Raw genomic sequence first — 19,799 nt, 5'->3', positions numbered from 1 at the left:
AGCATAATTCAATCTCTGCCTCTGTCACGTGACTGTCCCTTCTGTTTCCAAATTTCTCTTCTTATAAGGCCACTAGTTATATTGAATTGGGAGATACCCTACTCCAGTATGATTTCATTTTAACTTGCCTAATTCCACGTGTAGTGACCCTATTTCCAAATAAGGGTTGTATTCTTTTTTTTTTTAAATTTCACATCACACAAATAACATCTATTAATTTATTTCATTATTTTTATTTTTTTTACACTTTGGATTATATGCTTTATTAACATGAATCAATAAATTTAATTTGTATTAAAAACAATATTAATGTCATTTATATTTTCCCATGATGTTTTCTTTACTGGAAATTTTTACTTCTTCATGTCAGGTCAATACATTGTCTCCTGTCCTTTCCTTTTGTTTTTTTAATTTATTTTTAGAGACGCTTTGGATTAAATAAATGTTACATAAAAAATATAGGGGATTCCTATATGCCTCTCCCCTCACACATTTCCCACATTAACCACTTTCATTAGTGTGGTACATTTGCTGAAACTGATGAACACAAATAAGGTCACATTCTGAGGTATTGGAGATTAGAACATAAACATATCTTTTTGGGGGCTACAAGTAATCTATAACAGCAAGCAATGTAAAATTATTTAAACTATGATTATACTGGAAAAAGCCAGTGGCATTTTCTGAAAACCTGCCTATAAACTGTAGTTTAAAAATCATCCTTATGGTGGGTAAGAAATAGATGCCAAGTCTGATTAAATGTGAGAGACTTATTAGGGGAGATACCTGTGAATGATAAAAGGGAGAAATAGGTAGGACCTGACCACTGTGAAGGAAAGCAAAGAAAAGGAGAACTGGATAGGAAGTCTTGGATTGCAGACAGTCCTAAAAACGTTTTGGGAGGTCTATGAGCCAAAGTCAACCATCAGAGGAGTAGGCTGACATCAATAGCCTTGACAAGCTCAGCTGTTGGTCGGGGAAGTGTGGACTCAGCAATAACACAAGAGTGGATACCAAGGGACAGTCAACTTTTCTTTCTGCAGAAGATCTGAAAAACACTTTTCCATGGAGCCCACATTATCTTTTGTGTTCCAAATTGAGAGTCTTTTCTCTCATTAATGTTGAATAGACACAAAGACCATAAATGTTTTGGCAACTGTCATGAAATACATTACAATTAATAGAGGGTAAAAGATTCTATTGTCTTACTATAACTTGGTTGTTATATCAGCTTTTCAAGTATATAAATTGTTTTTTCTCTATCACATATCATGATGAACATGGTGCTAGCATAAAACACAAGCAAGACTATACGATAAAAAATAATTTAAAGCAATATTTTTAAATTGTTAATAAAAAACCTTTGCTAATTTAGGTTAATTGGAGGCCGACTAAATTAAAGGGTATTTTTAAAGGAATGTGGTTATAACTTAGCAGCTTACACAGTAACTGGAACTAAAACAAACATTTACTAAGAGAGACAACTAATATAAAGGCCAAATGACGAGTCCTTATTAGTGCACCAGTTAGTATGTTACTGGGTAGAATACACTTTGAAAAAAAATTTTTTTTTCTTAAATAGGTCTTTTTACAGTTTTCTAGAAAAATATTGCACTTAAAATTCATATCACACAATTATCAGCCCACGGCATCCTGACTTCTATAGGACCTGCAAACCCTTTCTTATTAAGTAATTTGAGAGTAGCCTGGAGCTGAAGGCCCAATCTCTGCATGTTTGAGGCCAGGGATCTGTAGCAGAGGACACCTAAGGAGCCCAGAAGTTCCTGTCCTTCTCTCAATCCAGATCTGTAAACTGGACTTGACTTTCCCTGACCCAGTGATCAAAAGGTCATAGCATAGGAGCTTTTGAGTTATCAAAACTGACAAGGTTGGCTCTATCCATCCCTTGCTTTTCTCATATTTGTCTTCTGTACCTGAGTTTTATATTTCACAAGCTAACACATATTTCAGCTCAGTTCACCCAAGCAACTAATGGCTATTTTTGAACTAATGATTTTTAAATGTTGCATTCATGTAAAACAATTCCAACTGAAGTATTTCAAATTGCTGACTTCTAATCTTTCCCCCCAGAGAGTCTAAAGACCTGGAAAAATATATTTATGATTTAAGGATAGCTAACATTTAATGAGAGGTATGTGTTATGTACTTCCCCAAGTGGTTTACATATATTTACTTATTTAATCCTCTCAAACCATACCATGAAGTGGGAATTATTAATATTTCCATTTACACCTAAGGATACTGAAGCACACAGAGGGTAACTAACTTACCCAAGGTCACATAGTAAGTAGTGGAGCCAGGATTTAAACCAAGTAATCCAGCTCCTTGTTAAAACATTTTCTGTAGTTACTGGGGCCTTCTCAAACTATAATACACTATTTAACTCATATTTAAAAAGCCACTGTGGGGAAGCAGATGTGGCTCAAGCAGCTGTGCACACACCTACCACATGGAAAGTGCTAGGTTCAGTTCCTGGTGCCTTAGTTCTAAAGAAGATGAGCAAGACAGCGAGCTGATGCGACGGACTGGCACAGTGAGCTGGTGTGGTGAGCCGATGCAACAAGATGACACAGCAAGATGATGCAATGAAGAGACACAGCAAGGAAATATGATGAGAGACAATAAGAGGGAGAGCAGACAGCAAGCACAAACAACTGTGGGGGTGGGGTAGGGATGGAATTAATAAATAAATCATAAAAAAAAATTCACTGTTTTCTAGCACATGGCAATGTAATTATGTAAAAAGTTATTTCGTCTTTATTTTACAAGTAACTAATTAATTTAAACTGAAAAATAATGAAGTAAAAGTTTACAGCACTAATCATAACTTCCATATATCAACAGATTAAAATTTAAATAAAAATGGGCTAATGTAGAGATATTTTCTTTCCCAGTTTATGATGGCATATTTTCTTCCACAGCCATCATATATATTTTAAGTACATTATAGAAATCAGATTCCTTAAACTATTTAAGAAATAAAATAATCAAAAATAAGTTAATTCAGATGCACATATTCAGAAAAAGAGTACGTGACTTAAAAGTCAATACAGCGTCCTTTTCGTTCCCAATCTCCGTATCGGGTAGGCTCTGGGCCCCTGGGTCCACCCTTTTCTTTGGTAACAGGATTAATATCATCTGGAAATTCTAAAGAAAGACAGAAAATGTAAACAAAGCAGTCAATAAAGATGGAAAAATATTATGGTCAATTTTGAAGACAGTTAGAGAATTGCATAGGTAACTGACTAGGTTATTTTGAAGATTTTTAATTTTTATTTTTTAAAAAGATTTATTTATTTCTCTCCCCTTCCCCCACAGTTGTCTGTTCTCTGTGTCCATTTGCTGCATGTTCTTTTTTGTCTGCTTCTGTTGTTGTCAGCGGCACGGGAATCTGTGTCTCTTTCAGTTGTGTCATCTTGCTGTGTCAGTTCTCCGTGTGGGCGGTGCCATTCCTGGGCAGGTTGCACTTTCTTTCATGCTGGGTGGCTCTCCTTATAGGGCACACTCCTTGTGCGTGGGGCACTCCTACGTGGGGGACACCCCTGCGTGGCAGGGCACTCCTTGCGAGCATCAGCACTGTGCATGGGCCAGCTCCACACGGGTCAAGGAGGCCCGGGGTTTGAACTGTGGACCTCCATGTGGTAGACGGACACCCTAACCACTGGGCCAAGTCCGCCCCCTTGAAGATTTTAAATGAACTGTAAATGTAGTTCTTCTTCCTGATTTTGAGAAATCACTTTAGGATACAGTTTTCATATTCAATTAACTTTATTACCTACATTAGTGACTTAACATTCTGAGCACCCTCAACCCCAATCTGAAACAAGATTACTTTGAAGGAGTCACTTTGATTCAGTGCTTCAGTCTTCTCGTGGATAAAATGGGAAAAACAATCATACCTGCCTTACAGAGCTATCTCAAGGATTAAAAGAGGTAATGCATGTAAAGGCTCTAGGCTGTGCCAGGAACATAGGATGTGCTTGATTAATTTTAGTTATGATATTACTGTTTTTCATAATAGGATTTTGATTTCAGCAACTGTTAAGCTAATACTGACATATACTAAAATAATAGCAATTATGATTATTAATATTATGTGTTTATAACAGGAGTATCCACCATGAGTCAGGCCCAATTCTGAACATTTTACACATATTAATTCATTTAATACTCATAACAATTCTATGAGGTAGCACCAATTATTGTCCCCATTTTACAGATGAGGAAAAGGAGACTAGAAGGGGATAAGAAGGTTGCTCAAGGTTCACACAGCTACTCAGTGGTAAATCCACCTGGACTAAGGGAGTTAGCTGGAAAATGGGGCTTGTAAACCTTCCCACTGTTGGGGGTCACTGAAAGTTTGAATTCATACATTCTGGCTGCAGTCTTGCTCTTAGCTCATATACCGTACTTCCCTATATATGTAAATAACAAGAGAGGTGGGAAGTGAACTTGGCCCAATGGATAGGGCGTCTGTCTACCACATGGGAGGTCCACAGTTCAAACCCTGGCCTCCTTGACCCGTGTGGAGCTGGCCCATGCACACTGCTGACGCGCACAAGGAGTGCCCTGCCCCGCAGGGGTGTCCCCGCGTAGGGGAGCCCACACGCAAGGAGAGCGCACCGTAAGGAGAGCCGCCCAGTGAAAAAAAAGTGCAGCCTGCCCAGGAATGGCGCCACACACACAGAGAGCTGACACAACAAGATGACACCACCAACAACAAAAAGAAACACAGATTTCTGGTGCCACTGATAAGGATAGAGGCGGTCACAGAAGAACATACAGCAAGTGGACACAGAGAGCAGACAATTGGGGGGGAGAAGGGGAGAGAAATAAAAAAAAAAAGAGAGGAACCAGCTATCAGAAATAACCCCAACTTAAACCTCGTCTCTTTAGAAATCTAAAAGATTATCATCAAAGTCATGTTAGTCTTTTCCTAGGCAAAAGAAAGAAGGTACAGGTTCTCCCACAGAAGCTTTGAACAAACAGCAAGAACTGGCACAGATACCTTTCTCAAAGCTACAAAACAACCCACAAAAAACAAAAACAAACAAACATACACCAAAAAAGGAGTACAGTAGCAGGGTGAATGTTATGGTACCCTCACCACCTTTTATTACTAAATCTTTCCCATCTTTCCAAATGAAAATCCTAAGCCCATTTTGCTCCCCATTCTCCCACCCCTACCCCTAGCAATCTTTTACTCTAATTTCTATTTCTAGGAGCTTGCACATTGCCTGTTATTTTCTTTGTAGTTACCATGGGGCTTAAATTTAACATCCTAAATCTGTTAACAGTCTCCTTTCCTTTGATACCAACTTAACTTCAAAAGTATTCACAAACTGTGCTCCTGTATTCCTCCGTGCCCCCACATTTATGTTGTTCTTGTCACAAATTAATGTTTATACTTTAGCAGGAGTCCAAAACCACTGATTTCTCATTACATTTTTTGCAGTTGCCTTCTAGATCCTGTAGGGAGTAAAAAGTGGAGTTATAAACCACATGTAAAATAGTGCTGACATTTACATTTACCCCATCATTAATCTTACCAGAGATCTATCTCTCTTCATTCAGCTTCGACCTATTGTCTGTTGCCCTCTCCTTTCACCTTGCAGAACTCTCTTTAGCATCTCTGGCAGGGCCAGTCTAGTGATGATGGACTCCCTCAGTTTTTGTTTATCTGGTAATGTCTTTATTTCTCCCTCATTTTTGGAAGACAGTTTTTCCAGATACAGAATTCCTGGTTGGCAGTTTTTAAAATATGTCATCCCACTGCCTTCTTGCCTCCATGATTTCCAAGGAGAATTCACCACTTAACTTATTGAGGCTACCTTATCTGTGACATCTTTCTTCTCTCGTGACTTTCAGAATTCTCTTTATCTTTGGAATTTGACAGTCTGATTATAACATGCCACAGCATGGGATCTATATGAGTTTATCCTCTTTGTAGTTCATTGAGTATCTTCAATGTATATATTCATGTCTTCCATTAAAATTGGGTCGTTTCCAACTATTATTTCTCTGCATATTCTCTCTACCTCTTTCTCTCTTTCTTCTCCTTCTGGGGTTCCCACAATGTGTATATGGGTATGCTTGATGTTCCACAATTTCCTTAGGTACTCTCCACTTCAGACAAAATGTTTTCAATGGTCTTATCTTCAGGTTCTCTAATTCTTTCTTCTGCCATTTCCAATCTGCTATTGAACCCCTCTTGGGAATTTTTAATTTTTGTTACTGTGGTCTGAAACACTTTCTGGTTCCTTTCATAATTTCCAAATCTCTGTTGATATTCTCTTTGTGTTCATCTATCATTTTCCTGATTTCCTTTCATTCTTTGTCCATATTTTCCTCTAGGTCTTTGAGTATATTTAGGAACTTTTTTTTTTTTTTAAGACTTTTTCTGTATGTCCCAGATTTATGAATATATTATAATTCACTGACAGTTTTTAAGACTTTAAGTTTCTCTGTTGCCTGGGCCATCACTTCCTATTTCTTTGTATGTTTTGTAATCTTTTGTTGAAACCTGGACATTTTGATATTTTAAGATATCACTGGAATTCTGACTCATAGACATCTGTTCCTTAAGTTTGAATCCAGCAGCCATTATGACAGAGCTTTTCTTGAATGTCAGAAACTAGAATAAAGAAGGAAAGAAGGATATACCTCTCCCAGTGTTTACAGATTGTATGACTGCACTCCTTCAGGGCTTATTCATATAATAAGTTTAAAGAATAGTTCAAGGCCAAAATTTAACAGCCACACTGATCCTTTCTGTGCATGCATCTTGTCTTGGGCATGCCTGTGGACCTAAGGATTCCTGTTTACACAGATACAGATTGCCCGCTCTTCCCTAAGAAATAGTTTCCTCATAGTCCTTGGTCCTGGGCACTGCACTGTATGTCCAATAGCCAGCAATCCCTTGCCCCAGGCCACCACTTAACTGCACACTCAGCCTTCTGAAGGAGAGCTTGATGAGTTCCCGTCTACGCACTTGCAAGTTCTGGGATGATGAGTTTCTCAGGCCGCCACCAGGCAGATTGGACCAAACACAGATGTTCTTCATCTGTGTACAAGTTTACTCTACTCCCTCTGACTGTGGGACCAGTATCTGGACTGGGTCATGGACCAGGTCTGTGCTGAACTGGTGACGGGTGGGGAAGGGGCCAGTCTGGGAACCCTGAGATCCTACTGCCTATTTTTTTTTTAGGAGGTATCTAGGATTGAACCCGGGACTTTGTACATAGGAGGTAGGTGCTCAACTACTGAGCTACATCAGTTCCCCAGATCCTACTGCTTTTAAGTAGCTTTCATCCTGATTCAGCACTTATCCTGCTACTGTAGGCCTTTTTTGGTGTGTGTGTGTGTGTGTTTTTGTGGGTTTTTTTGTAGCTTTGAGAACAGCATCTGTGCCAGTTCTCGCTGGTTGTTCAAAGCTTCTGTGGGCAAGCCTATACCTTCTTTCTTTTGCCTAGGGAAAGACTAACATGATTTTGGTGATAATCTTTTCGAGACAAAGTTTGGGTTGGTGTTATTTCTGATAGCTGGTTCCTCTCTCGTTATCTACATATATAGGGAAGCACAGTACATGAGCTAAGAGCAAGACTGCAGCCAGAAAGTATGAATTCAAACTTTCAGTGATCCCCAATAGTGGGAAGCTTTATAGGCCCCATTTTCCAACTCCCTTAGTCCAGGTGGATTTACCACTGAGTAGTTGTTGGAACCTTGAGCAACTTTCTTAACCCCTTCTAGTTTCTATTTCCCACTGAATGGTATGCTTGTGAGCGATTGAAATGGGAAAGTCTATGAGGTATATAAGGTCCTACAAGTAAAAAACAAAAACAGAGCAACTAAAAAAAAAAGCAATGCATGATTCTGGACAGGATCTAACAAGGGATGAGAGCAGTCTCAAAAGGACATTATAGGAACATAAGAAAAAATCAGAATGTAGACTGTAAGCTTTACATTAATGTTAAATTTCTTGAACTTGATCATTGTACTTAAGGTGGATATGTAAGTAAATAGTTTTGCTCTTAGGAAATGCACATGGCAGTATTAAGCATTCAAAGATTGTGATGGATACAACCTACATTCAAGTTTTCAGAAAATGGATTAATAGATGGACAGACAGACATACAGTTAGATGGGTAGATAACTAGATGGGTAGATAGAATGTTATGGAAAATGCAGTAAAATTTTAAAAGTCTTGGATCTGGGGGGACAGAAATATGTTCTCTGTATGGGGTTAGTACTATTTTTCTACCTGTCCTGTAAGTTTGAATTTCACAATAAAAGTTAAAAAAAAAGAGAAAAAGCAAAACAACAACAAAACAGATGATACAGAATTTATCCTGAGAAATTTAAAAGTTACTTATTCTTTTATTTTGCTTTCCTATAGTAAACCCTCTCAAACCCATTCCATTTTCTAAAGAGCTTTCTCCTTGCTTTAAATGAACATTAGCCTTTCCCTACTCTACCACGCCCCCTGAAAGTTATTTAATGGAAGCTCTTCTTTCTTCCATTTGCTGGAGTTCACTGGGCAAGAAAGAAATGGTCAGGAGTCCCCTGCTACTTCCAGCCTCTCACTCTACCAATGTACCTCTACAGCCTTCCTCTTTTGAATCTAAATCATTCACTTGTACAATGCTTTTCTCCAGTCTTGTAATAAACTCAAAGACACTCTTCTACCTTCTTGGATGAAATCCATATCTGATCCACTGTTTGGTCTCTTTCTCCTCATCCTTAATAATATCAACATCCACATTAATGAATCATCTCATATTGGGGCTACAGAGGTCCCCTATCCTCTTTACTAGTGATCTTCCACTTCTGCCAACTTCTGGAACATTATCTCTTGAATATGCTTCTTTTTCAAATCCTACCCTCTTGAGCTCTCTTCTTTGTGAACAACCTCCTTTCCTTCCATCTCTCTTATTCCCCACATTTGTTTAATAACCTAATTTACACATACATTATAACCCTCTTAGAATCTTCTGAAACATTTTATTCTCACCACCACCACTCTGGTTCATGCTCTCAGTGACCCATTTTAGACTAATACAGTAGTGTTCTAACATCTCTTTATTTCCTAGTTCTTATGGCTACAGTCTAACCTGCACAGAGGCTGAATTAAACTTTCTAAAACAGAACCTGTGTTCAACATTACACAAAGTAAAAGACTACATACTATATAACTCTAGATATAAAAAATCTTAGAACAAGAAAAACAAAAACAAAAACACAAAACAAAACAAAACAAAAAATCTTAGAAAAAGCAAAACTATAGTGATAGCAGATCAATGGTTGCTGAGGAAGGTAGAGGATGGGGGAGAACTGACTGCAAGGAGGCATAAGGGAACTCATTGGGGTGATGGAACTGTTCTATGCTTTCAGTATACTGATTACAAAACTACAAACATTTGTTAAAACTCAATGAATTGTATACTTAAAATGGATCAATTTTTAAATGGGTGATTTTTATTATATATTGATTACACTTCAGTATAGTGTTAAAAAAAATCCCTATATCAAAGCATTGCTTTTCTCATTGCCTACTGCATAAAGCTCACATACTGTAGCCTGGCCTTTCAGGCTCTACCAGATTTGAGCTGAATCTACCCTTCTAGCCATACATTCTATTAATTCAATATATATACTTTGTGTTATAGCCAAAGAGGCCCATTAGCTGTGTCTTGCATGTGTCATGTTTCCCATCCTCTTTTTCTTTGACTACCACTTTGTCTTTTTTTTAATATCTCCTTACCACTCCTTATCTACTTACCAGGATTTCATTTTTCCTTTATTTTTTTTTTAATTTTTTATTTATTTCTCTCCCCTTTCCCCCTCCTCATTGTCCGCTCTCTGTGTCCATTCGCTGTGTGTTCTTCTGTAACTGCTTCTATCCTTATCAGCGGCACCGGAAATCTGTGTTTCTTTTTGTTGCGTCATCTTGTTGTGTCAGCTCTCTGTGTGTGCGGCGCCATTCTTGGGCAGGCTGCACTTTCTTTTGTGCTGGGCAGCTGTCCTTACGGGGTGCACTCCTTGTGCGTGGGGCTCCCCTATGCGGGGGGGCACCCCTGCGCGGCAGGGCACTCCTTGCGTGCATCAGCACTGCACGTGAGCCAGCTCCTCACGGGTCAAGGAGGCCCGGAGTTTGAACCGCGGACCTCCCATGTGGTAGACGGACGCCCTATCCGCTGGGCCAAGTCCGCTTCCCTTATTTTTCCTTTAAAATGGAGTTCAAATGTTATCTCTTTTGTGCACTTTTTTCTGATCTCTTTCTTTGTATATATCATGTTACTCACCATGTGATATGCTGTTCCCATTTATATATCTCATCTCCTTTTTTTATGCATTTTTCTACCTCATGGAGTACCTGCCTGCAAATACCTGCCTTTATCAACTTAATGATGAAATCTACTCTCTGCGGTAGGACAACCTATACATTTTCTTAGGATGAAATATGTACTAGAGGCAGGAAGATAAATCTAGAAGCAGAGAGACCTATTGGGAGACCAATAGCCTGAATTTAGGCATTCTTGATAGGATGGATAAGAGAGGATGAATTTGAGAGATGTTAAGAAGTTAAAATCAACAGTTGGATGGTGACTGGATAAGGGAGACAGCAAGAGTCAGAGGTGAAAGATTATTCCCAGGCTTAAGGCTTGGGTAACTTGGTAGATGGGATAGAGCAGGAATCCAGGAGGAAAAGGAGGATGTGGGGTGGGTTGGTGAGAGGGATGAGGATGAGCAGGAAAAGTGCGTAGAGCATGAGTTTAGTTTTACTGTAAAAGCATCACTTTCTCCAGCCATTTTACCTTTAGGCTTTCATGTCATGTCTTATTTTTGTCCATCTTTTTACCTTTGTGGTTACCCTTTCTAAGTCTTCACTTTTACATTCTCCTTCAAGCCTCTCTCTCTTTTTTCTGGCTACAGAACTCCCTTTAGTGTTTCCTGCAGAGCTGGATTCTTATTTATGAATTCTCTTAGTTTCTGTTTATCTGTGAATATTTTAAACTCACTGACATATTTGAAGGACAGCTTTGCCAGATAAAGAATTCTTGGCTGGCAGTTTTTCTCTTTTAGTATGTTAGTTATATAATGCCACTGCCTTCTGGCCTCCATGGTTTCTGAAGAGAGATCCCTACTAAGTCTTATTAGATGTCCCTTGTATGTGATGCTTTGCTTTTCCTTTGCTGCTTTCAAAATTTTCTCTTTGGCATTTGGGATTCTGCATATTATATGTCTTAGGGTACGTCTACTTGAATTCATGCTAAACTGAAGTATGCTGTGCTTCCTGGACACATATATTCATGTCTTTCATGAAAGCTGGGAAATTTTCAACCATTATTTCCTTAAATATGCCTTCTCCCTCTTTCCCCTTCTCTTCTCCTTCTGGCACTCTCATAACACATATGTTGGTGTACTTTGTATTACTGAACTCCTTGAGCCTCTGGTTAACGTTTTCCATTCTTTTTTCTCTCTGTTCTTCTTTCTCTTTGATTTCAGTTGTTCTTTCCTCAACATAGCGGGTTCTTTCTTCATTTCAAATCTGCTGTTCTGTGCCTCTATTGTATTTTTAATTGCACTTATTGCGTCTTTCATTCCAATAAGCTCTTTTATTTTCCTATCCAAGATTTCAAATTTTCCTTTGTGCTCACCCAGTGTCTTCTTGATATCCTTTATTTCTTTAGCAATATTGTCCTTCAACTCCTTGATTTGATTTAGGAGATTTCTATGAACCTCACTGATTAGCTATTTCAAGTCCTGTATGTCATCTGGACCTCTGATTTATTCCTTTGCCTGAGTCATATCTTTCTTTTTCTTTGTGTGGCTTGTAATTTATTGCTGGTGTCTAGGCATCAGATTCTGATACTGAGTTTACTCTGATGTTCAGTTTATCTCTCTTGCCTAAGGATTTACCTTATATAGCTATGTGTTCCAGCTATTCTTTGACTCTTGGTTCAACTTGTTCTACATATTTAGGCTTGCAGGACCTAGTAATAGAGTACAGGCCAGATCCCAAAGGCCTTGGGAGAGGGTGGCAGTGAAGACACCTGATTGCCTCATTATTTTTCTTTTTCATGCATTTTTCTGGTCTGGCCAGCTGACGGTGCTTTTTGGCAGACCTCTCAGCTCAGATCCCAAGTGCTAAGGGGGGAATGTATTCAGTGTAACTCCTCAGTCTGGTGGGTTGTGCAGAAGCAATATCCTTAGGGCTGACCAAGCCTCACAAACAAACTTTCTCTGAGGCTGTTTTCTACCCTTGTCCAGCCACACCCTCCCTCCCTCTGCCTCTTCAGCAATCAGCCTGGAGTAGTAAGGAGTGTGTTTGAGAAGGTAAGTTATCTCTAGCGCTCTGCTAATTTGGTAATACTATCAAGCTTATATTAAGAGCAGCTAATAAGAATAACTCACAATTATGGTAAACTCTCAAAATCATGAGGGCTCATGTATTGACTCAACAAAAAAAAATTTTTTAAGTACCTTCTGTAAGCCAGGCTCTGGCAACCACATACTTATTCAGTGAGGGTATTTCAGAAAGCAAATTATTTTAGCACCCTGGTAGCTCTCAGTGCAGTCAATGTCACAGCTCACCCAGCCTGAAGTGTGTGACCCCTCCAATGCAGGAGACCAAGTGCACTGATCAGAATCTGAATTTGCTGTTGCCTATGTCCCTTCTCTTTCCCTGTCTTGGGGAAAAGGACCCCTGCATTCCCCTCACTATGCAGCCACTGCAGTCTGCAGATTGTTTGCTATAAAGGTGAGAGGATGGGCACCCGTTGCTGCTTGTGCAGTTTTACTCATGGGATTTTTTCGGTCAGCTGAGCCTCCTTTCCCTCGTCCCTCTCTCCTTGGTGGTGTCTTGCCTTCTCCTGGTGTCCTGAGACCCAGAGTAGCCGTCCAGTTTTTGCCTGTTTTCTAGCTACTATTTTCTTGGAGAGAAGTGATCCCTTTGCCTCTCTAATTCTCCATCTCCCTAGGTTTCAATCTTTTTCCAAGGCCCAGCAGCACTGCTGCCCTGGGATAATTCACCTGTGACACGCATCCTAATAACAACCTACTGTACCTTCTGCCTAAGAATGCTCAAAGTGGGTTTCTGTTGCTTGCACTGAAAAAAGTCTCAACATCATATATTTAGACATATGAATAACGGAATATAATTTAAAAAACAATCAAACTGTCAGGGCCTTAGAAATCTTTTTTTTAACACACATATCATGGTCAATAATGTTGATTTTATTCAGTATTGCAATGTGCTTTATTATTACTAATAAAGAATTATAAGCAATAACATGTTCTTCTTTTGTTTTTTTCTCAATAATTAAAACACTTTCCTTGAAACCTCAAAAATTGAGAGGTACTTTTATTATACTCACTTTCCAGTGGTTCTTTCTCTAAATGGGAACCCTCTGGTGCATCAAAACGACCTTCTGGTAACTTTGGCTTCTTAAGGGATTGTTTAGCAGATTCAGACTTTCCTTCTTGAGACGAACTCATTTTCCTCAAAGAGTGGCACAAAAGGGGTGATCCTAGTAGAGTGGAGATAGTGGAAAAATAAGAGCACTTATTCTACTTTTAAAATTTAATAATTTCACTTATTTTTATTTTATGTATTTGTACGTATCAAAGCTTAACAAGTATTAAAGCATATATATTGAAAGTTCTTCCCTCTAAACTATCTCCCAGTCAGTCAGTTTCCTTCCTTGGAGGTGACAAATCTTTTAAGTTTGAAAATTAAAGCTTTGAAATGAGTTAGGTAACTATTACCAAGACTGAGTACACTCATATAAAACAGTAATTCCTGTCTGAAGCAATGCCCAAAACACCAGGACTCAGACCACTAGGAGTAACTAAGAAGTATGTACTTATAATGATAAAATTTAGCATTTAAGTTTCTAGAAATCACAAGTATATATTTAGTGTTCTTATACTTAAATCTTAATCATGGTTCTCTTCCAGACAACGACAAGTTTTTAAATGTATTAATCATCTGAAATATAAACAAGAGATCATTTTCTCTCTAGGTTGTAAAAAGAAAGTTAAACTTTTTATTACTATGAAAGTTATCCAACCACTTGTAGGAGTATTCACAAGGACAAAATCACTCTAAGAAAAAGATCTCAGGGTTGTGGATTTTCATCTTCTTCAAGGAATCGTTTTAAAGCCAGACAGATCTGTGTATCAGTTCCACTATATCACTGTGGTAGGCAGAAGAGTAGCCTCTAAACATGACCATGGCCTACTACCAGAACCTGTGAATAGGTTATGCTATAGGGCAAAGGGAAAGGAAGGTAACAGATGGAATTAAGGTTGCTGATCAGATGATCCTAAACTAAGGAGATTATTCTGAATTACCCAATGGGCCCCTTATAATCGAAAGGACCCTTTTAAGTGGTAAGGGAATCAAAAGAGAGAACGTGAGAGATGGAAGGTTCGAAGGACTTGGCCAGATGATGATGGCTTTAAAGAGAGGAGGAGGAGGAGGAGGACTGTGGGAAGATGAAAGAGTAGGAAGCTCCAGGACTCAGTCCTTCCACCAGAACAATTATTAAATAGGAAGAAACTGCCTGAAACAATTGTTCTAAAACTCTGGAGTTCAGAAGAACACTGTGTAATACCTAGAGAAGAGGAGGAGGAGGCTGATAAATTACAGTAAAGAACAGTAAATTGTTCTCTCCCCGTGGTAGCTACTGGCACTCATCTCCAAATCTTAAGGCAGGCTGACACAGGGTCCAGTCCCTGGCTAGCTCACTGGTGACATAAAAGAATATAAAAATCTTCCATAAGCATGGCCAATTGGCCAATCCCTAATCATGGGTTCTGATTAATGACTTTAGGTCGCTGGAGGTCCAGCACTGAGATGGTCCACTGTTTCAACCCACCCCAAAGGTAGCAGTGGCCATTCTTTGGCCATGGCAAAGGAGACTTAAAGATACATGCTTCCTTAAGGCTGCCAGACAGTTAACTGAAGGACTGTTTTTGCTGGACAGACCAAGAAACTCAGGATTTGGGGAAGCTGTGGAAGAAACTCTTGGTGCCCTTCCTGATCCCTCCCCAGGGCATTCTGGAGCTGGTCTGTGCCCCCATCATGGGTCCCTGGCCCTGTTTCAGCTGGGAAAGACTCACTTGGCAAACTCTTATTTGGCATGCTCCTCCTCCCAGAATTAGCCCTCCAGGTAAACCAGTTTGAGGCAAGGAAAGGAGTGTTAGAAACAACAGAATCAGATAATCTGGGGCTAAGTCTTGCCGGCTTCAAACACCCAGCAGAGGAAGCTCTGCCTCTTGAGAAACAGAGGGGACAACCAAACTCCTGTTAAGAGGGGAGCCCCAAAACAACTAACAGGCAAAAGCACAGGACAGGACACAGGCCCAAAAAGAAAGGGAAAAATCTGCACACTGCAATTCACCTTGAGCAGACTTTCCTAACATGAGGTTTCAAGCTCAAGAAAATATCTTATCACCAGCTGGTTACAAAATCAAGAAACAGACATCTTAGAAAATAAAGCCCAGAGTTAACATTTTAAAATATTAAAATATACAGTGTGCTACAAAAGAGGACAAGACAAAGAAAAAGGAAATGATGGACCATCTGAAAGAGGATAAAAAATCCAGGTAACACCAAAAAAAGAAGACCTGAATGTGGGCACACCAAATGAAGTCTTTAAAAAAGGAATACTCAAGGAGATGAAGGAAAGCACAGAGATTGAACTATAGCATATCAGGAAAACAATGAAGGAGAACAGTATGAGAGTCTGATAAAGGCAGAAATTTTAAAAAGAAAACAAACAAGTGATGTAGGCTTTGAGTGGGGGGAAAGGGGGGCTGTTCATATATTGGTAGAAAACCCGAGCGGTATGTTTTCTGTGCGGTGCATTTGGGACAGTAAGAACTGCAGCCCTGCCCTTGGTAACTATGACAACAATTCCAGTCCTGGAGAAACAATTTAGCAATGCAAACTCTATAAAAATGCAGACCAAATGTGCTAAAAGCTTATCTAGAACGTATGAAGAACATGCTAAAAGCTTACCTAGGATGTGGAAGATATGTTAATTCAAGTCTATTGAGCAGTGAAACAAAAGAACCATTTGGCCTTTCCTCTCTGTATAAAAGGAACTCAAAAATCTTGTTCGAGGATCGGGTTTGAAACAGAAAGCTCCCGAGTCCGGCCGGCTGTTAATAAATCATTTTTTCCATCTCAAAATCATTCCTGAGTCCTGGCCTTCCTATATGCAAATAATTGAACCTCTCTCGTCTTCTACAACAGAACTACTGGATATGAAAACCACAATAATTGACATGAAAAATGCCCAGGAGGTTTTCAAGAGCAGATTAGACCTGGCAGAAGAAAGAATCAAGGAACTTGAAGACAAGACACCTAAAAAGAGTCAGGCTGAAGAGCAGAAAGAAAAAAGAAATACTAAAAGTGAGGGAATACATGTGGCTCAAATGATTGGGCTCCGGTCTACCATATGGGAGGTCCTGGGTTCGGTTCCCAGGGCCTCCTGGTGAAGGCGAGCTGGCCTGCGTGGAAAGCTGACAGAACAAGATGACGAAACAAAAAAAGAGACACAGAGGAAAGACAATGAGACACAACAAACCAGGGAGCTGAGGTGGCTCAAGAGATTGAGTGCCTCTCTCCCATGTCAGAACGTCCCAGGATCGGTTCCCAGTGCCTGCTAAAGAGAAGATGAGAAAAGACAACAAGCAGACACAGAAAAATATGCAGTTAATGGACAAAGAGAACAGACAGCAAGTGCAAGTTGCAAGGGAGGGGGCGGAATAAATAAATAAAATAAATCTTAAACAAAAAAGTGCAATAATGGGAAGCAGATGTGGCTCAAGCAATTGGGCACCTGCCTTCCAAATGGGAGGTCCCAAGTTCAGTTTCCAGTGCCTCCTAAAGAAAACAAGCAGATGCAACAAGGTGACAGAAGCTGGTAGAATGAACAGACACAATGAGCAGGGAGCAAATGTGGCTCGAGCAGTTAGGCACCCGCCTCCCACAAAGGAGGTATTGGGTTCAGTTCCCAGTGCCTCCTAAAGAAGATGAATGGGGAAGTGGAAGTGGCTGGGGCGACTGGGCACCCTCCTTCAATATGGTTGCTTGTTTGGATCCTGCTGCCTCCTAAAAGAGAAGACAGCGAGTTGGTGCAACTGGCAGGAACAGCGAACTGATATAAGAGACACAGGAAGAAAAAACATAAAGAGAGACACAACAAAGCAGGGAGCAGAGGTTCCCAGTGCCTTCTAAAGAAGACTACAAGCTGACATGAAGGGCAGGTGCGGCGAGCTGATGCAACAAGATGACACAACAAGAGATGTGGGGAGGAAAAACATAATGAGAGCTACAAGAAAGCAGGAAGCGGACGTGGCTCAAGCAATTAGAAACCTCCCTCCCACATCAGAGGACCTGGGTTCAGCTCCCAGTGCCTCCTAAAGAAACAAGGAAGATGAACAGACACAGAAAGTGCAAACAACGAGGGGGTGGGGACAAATAAAATCTTTAAAAAAATAGATGAGTGGACAAATGAGCAGACAATGAGCAGACAGATGAGGGAGCCATAGAGCGGGGGGAGGGTGTTTTAAAAAAAAAGTGAAGTAGGGAGATGGATGTGTCTCAAGCAGTGGAGTACCTGCTTCCCACACGGGAGGTCTCAGGTTCAGTTCCTGGTACCTCCTAAAAACAAAAAAGCAAACAACACGCAAATGAAAATCCAATGCAGGGGAGTCAATATGGCTCAGGAGTTTAGCACCAGCTTCCCACATACAAGGTCCCAGGTTCAAACCCTGGTCTCAGTAACTTAAAAAAAAAAAGTGAAGTAGTTATGGAACATCATCAAATGCACCAATACGTGGATTATGCAATACCCAGAAGGAAAAGAAAGTGAGAAAGGAATAGAAGGAATAGCCAAAGAATTAATGATAGAGAACTTCCCAAACTTAGCAAAATATGTGAATATGCACATCCAAGAAGCTCAGAAACACCAAACAGGTAAGCACAAAGAAAAACACCCCTTCAAATACTGATTACACTATCAAATGCAAAGGACAGGGAAAGGTTCTGAAAGCTGTAAGAGACTAGCAACATGTTATATACAAGAGTCCCAATTAAATTGCATGCCAATCTATCAAAACAGGAATCATGTAGGCAAGAAGGCAGTGGGTTGAAATTCTTAAAGTGCTGAAGGAAAACAATTGCCAGCAAAGAATTTCAACCCACTGCCTTCTTGCCTACATGCTCACTTGTTCAAAAAATGAGGGAGAGATGAAGACATTCTCAGATAAACAAAAGCTGAGAGAGTTCATTTCCACTAAACCTGCCCTACAAGCAATGCTAAAGGGAGTTCTTCAGACTGAAATGAAAGGACTCTATACTGTGATTCAAATCAGCATAAAGAAATAAAGACCTCCAGTAAAAGTAACCATTTAGGTAATTATAAATGCCAGTATTATTGTATTATATTATTTGGCATGTAACTCCACTTCTTACTTTCTGTAAGTGCTAAAATGCAAATTATAGAAAGCAATGACGTATCTGTGGTTTTGGACTTGCAATGTACAAAGATATAAGCAGGAACAAGTTAAAAAAAAAAAAAAAGATGGGGGACACGGGTATAGGAAAAAAAAGTAAATGTTTATGCTAGAGAAGTTAAGCTGGTATTACTATATATTTTAGGATGTTAAATTTTAATCCAATGGTAAACATAAGGGGAAAATAGATGAAGGCACTCAATATGATACCACAAAAAAAGGCATAAGACATATAAAGGCTAAACAGCAAAATGGCAGAAGAAAGCCCTGTAATATGAGTGGTGACTTTAAATATAAATGGATTAAACTCTCTAGTCAAAAGGTAGAGACTGGCAAAATGGATATAAAAAGCATGACCTAACAATATGCTAGCTACAAGAAACTCACTTTAAATTTAAAGACACAGCAAATTGAAATAAAAGGATGTAAAAAGAATATACCATGCAAGTAGTAACCAAAAGAGAGCTGGGGTAGCTATACTCACAACAGATAAGATTTTAAGTCAAAATAGTCATTATATACTGATAAAAGGGACAATTCAACAAGAAGATGCAACAATTATAAATATATATGCACCTAACAGCAGAATCCCAAAATAAAAGAAGCAAATATAGGAAGATTTAAAGGGAGAAACTGATGGTTTTCCATTAATAGTAGAAGACTTTAACACAGTATTTTCAATATACATAGAACATCTAGTCAGAAGATCAATAAAGAAACAGGAAGCTATTCTGTTTCCTTATCGGAATATCATTCCTTAATGATATTCTAAACTAGATCTTACAAACATATATAAAACACTTCATCCAAGAAAAACAGAATACATATTCTTCTTGAGTGCACATGGAGCACTCTCAGGATAGACCAAATGTTAGGTCACAAAACAAGTCTCAATAAATTAAAAAATATTGAAATCATCAATGCATACTTTCTGACCACAATGGAATTCAGCTAGAAATCAATACTAGAGGGAGATATCAAGAGTTCACAAACATGTGGAAATTAAATAACATAGTCTTAAACAACCAATGGATTAATGGGGAAAATATTAAGTGAAAATAGGAAATATCTTGAGATGGATGAAAATGAAAGTACACCATCCTAAAACTTACGGGATGAAGCAAAGGCAGTGCTAAAAGAGAAATTTATAGCTGTAAATGCGTATATTAGAAAGAAGACTTCAAATTAGAACCCTAACCTCAGAAGTGGAAGAACTAGAGAGGAAACTAAACCTAAGGCAAGCAGAA

At 39.2% G+C, this 19,799-nt stretch overlaps 1 protein-coding gene across 1 annotated transcript in view; it reads right to left on the bottom strand.

Moving 5' to 3' along the window:
- Positions 1-217: 217 nt before the first annotated feature.
- The window catches only part of SDHAF4 (succinate dehydrogenase complex assembly factor 4), a 32,231-nt gene continuing 12,649 nt past the window's right edge, over positions 218-19,799 (bottom strand). Inside the window, exons 2-3 of the mRNA XM_004482930.4 lie at positions 13,398-13,550; positions 218-3,168 (exon numbers count right to left, since the gene is read on the bottom strand). Coding sequence (XP_004482987.1) covers positions 3,059-3,168; positions 13,398-13,550 — 263 coding nt within the window. The 3' untranslated portion in view covers positions 218-3,058. The remainder of the gene's footprint in view (positions 3,169-13,397; positions 13,551-19,799) is intronic.

Source organism: Dasypus novemcinctus, chromosome 11 (genome assembly GCF_030445035.2).
Source record: "Dasypus novemcinctus isolate mDasNov1 chromosome 11, mDasNov1.1.hap2, whole genome shotgun sequence".
In the NCBI taxonomy this organism is placed as follows: domain Eukaryota; kingdom Metazoa; phylum Chordata; class Mammalia; order Cingulata; family Dasypodidae; genus Dasypus; species Dasypus novemcinctus.
Note: the sequence above shows the minus strand (reverse complement) of the source record. Positions and strands in the feature narration are given on the sequence as shown.